General features: G+C 37.4%; 1 protein-coding gene across 1 annotated transcript in view; it reads right to left on the bottom strand.

Annotated features, from left to right (window-relative positions):
* LOC122248429 (uncharacterized) overlaps positions 1-129 on the bottom strand; it is a 17,052-nt gene extending 16,923 nt beyond the window's left edge. The window contains exon 1 of the mRNA XM_086530934.1: positions 62-129. Within this exon, the coding sequence (XP_086387060.1) occupies positions 62-117 (56 nt within the window). The 5' untranslated portion in view covers positions 118-129. The remainder of the gene's footprint in view (positions 1-61) is intronic.
* Between the last annotated feature and the right edge of the window lie 2,371 nt (positions 130-2,500).

Raw genomic sequence — 2,500 nt, 5'->3', positions numbered from 1 at the left:
CCGAGAACAATCAACGGGCTCAGCAGGGAGGCAGGAGCCTAGCACCTATCCTCGGGCAGAGGTGCGTACCACACGCAGTATTCCCGGTGCGGAACGGGTTATCCTTACGATCACCATGTCTCTGGCCAACCTGGAAAATGAAATGAAAAAAGGTCGATAGGTGAGGTTTCTGTGTGTATCTATTTTTCTTATCTTTATAGTATCTCTGAATGGCATTAATTTTTTTATTTTTTTCTTTTTTTTTCTTGAAGCTAAAGCTTTTGAACAGCTATAATACCAGTGGTATTCACTAATTCTTTCCAAAAAGACAGTGAACAATTTTGCTGACTACATTCACTGTAAGACCTGCAGCTTAAGGAGAAAAATAATAAACTTCCCACGTTATGTAACATAATTACAATATAACATCAGACAAGATTACAATAACCTGTGAAACTAGACTCACGTAAAAAAATATCACCTTTGACCTTGGGAACTTCGCAAGCCAGACATAGCACATTCTTTGCCCAGAGAACGTCTTAGAAACCGGTCAATATCTTTTTGCCGTCATAACATAACTAAAACGGTCTTACATACTGTCTTGACGTACTTAGCCCAAAGGAATATAAAAGTAATATAATAAAAACAGATACAAGGTAAAGCATTAGTAGTGAAACCCCTGGTATTAGTTCTTAGTACCAAAGGCATATTATATCCTCTGTTTATGAATACTTATTACTCTTCTAGTTTGAGAATCCCTTCCGGTCATACAGTGAATACGGGAAATATATATATACAATAGGAAGCCATTTTGGAACTTGAGGAAAGCCATTTTAGGATCATAAGAATATCAGAAACATGTAAATATCTATGTTTAGTGATGCCTTTAAGCATACTTGTAACTCACCAAAATAGTTAATTTGTTAATACCGGCTGATTGCATACATAATTATTTGATATTAAGAGTCAGCTCTGCATTAATAGATTACGTCCAATGCCACGTTTTTTGCTCTATACTTTATTAAAATATGCCAGTGGAGGAGCCTACGTATGCCTAAGGTTCTCAAAAGTGAAAATACATTATTGAAAAATTCCTCATAGGCCTATGTTATCATTTCAGCTTAACTCAACAAACATCCTTCAACTTGCTTCTCACTAAGATAAGATATTGTATGAAGCAGAGGCTACATCGACAATTTGTGGCAATCTTGATTCTTTTTGAAAACATCTATTTCACAAATAGTAGCGTATTATAAGAGAGAGAAAAAAAAATTATGGACTTACGTAGATATTAACTCCTAAATTCTTCTCTTATTACGTAATGTCACTGATAATCATCTCTATTTCTCGATAGCATTAAAGTATCTGACTAACGGAATCCACTCAGCATTAAGGAATTAAATTCGTACTTACCAAAATCGCAGAAAAAAGAAGAGTTTGTGAAAGGTTTTTGGACTAAAATCCTTTGCAGACGAACGAGTTGCTATATAGAGGTGGTTGTCTTCGGATCTTTGAAACGGGCTTTGGCTACGTGTTCGTGTTTACTTCTGCATATGTTGAAATCACATACTTTTATCCATATTATGATGAAATTTGTTAATAAGAATCTTATTTTGAGATTCAACTTTCTCTTTCTTTCGTTCTTTTTCTATATAATTCCACTTAAAGATGAATTGTTAGTTTCGAAGTCATAGGCCTTATAATCGAACAAAGAGTTATCACAGAAAATGGGAAATATGAATGAATTTCTGACGCAACAAGTACGTAGATGTGACGAAATTTCTGGAAATATCTAAAATATATGATGATTCTGTTGAATAAAGAGATGTATTGTATGTTGTTAATCATAACCTTCATCCCTTAAGTTCTTTTCAATCTTGAATTACTGTTCTTTCGGAATGCGATTTTTTATTTTTAACTACATTTGGCTTTCTAGAAAATTCAAGTAATGTCTCCTTGTTTCTCGCATAGTAAACGCATTCTAGTCTCTCATTTCTTTGCATCTATCTTGTCAGTCCTCTCTTTCTATCGTGCTCTCTCTCTCTCTCTCTGCCAATCTCTCTCTCTCTCCTCTCCTCTCTAAGCTCTCTCTCTCTCTCTCTCCTCTCTCTCTCTCTCTCTCACTCCTCTCACCTCAGACTCGAATCTCTGCTTCGTTCTCTCTCTCTCTCACTATTTTCTCCTCGCTCACTCACTCTCTCTCTCCCGAGCTCTCTCCATTCCTCCTCTCCTCTCTCTCTCTCTCTCTCTCTCTCTCTCTCTCTCTCACTCTCTCTCTCATACTCTATCGCTCTCTCTTCTTCTCTCGCTCTCTCTCTCTCCTCTTTCTCTCTCATCTCTCCTCTCTCCTCTTTCTCTCTCCTCTATTCTCTCCTCATCTCTCTCTCTCTCTCGTCTCGCTGTCATCTCATCTACTCTCTCGTCTCTCTCCACTTCTCTCTCTCTCTCTCTCTCTCGCCTTACTCTCTCTTCTCTCTCTCACGCTCTCTCTCTCTTCTCTCCTCTCATTCTCTCATCTCTC

This window comes from Penaeus japonicus, unplaced genomic scaffold (assembly GCF_977035675.1).
Source record: "Penaeus japonicus unplaced genomic scaffold, GWHDUDI00000001_assembly GWHDUDI00000034, whole genome shotgun sequence".
In the NCBI taxonomy this organism is placed as follows: Eukaryota; Metazoa; Arthropoda; class Malacostraca; order Decapoda; family Penaeidae; genus Penaeus; species Penaeus japonicus.
The sequence above is the reverse complement of the archived record's forward strand: the minus strand, read 5'-3'. Positions and strand labels throughout refer to the sequence as shown.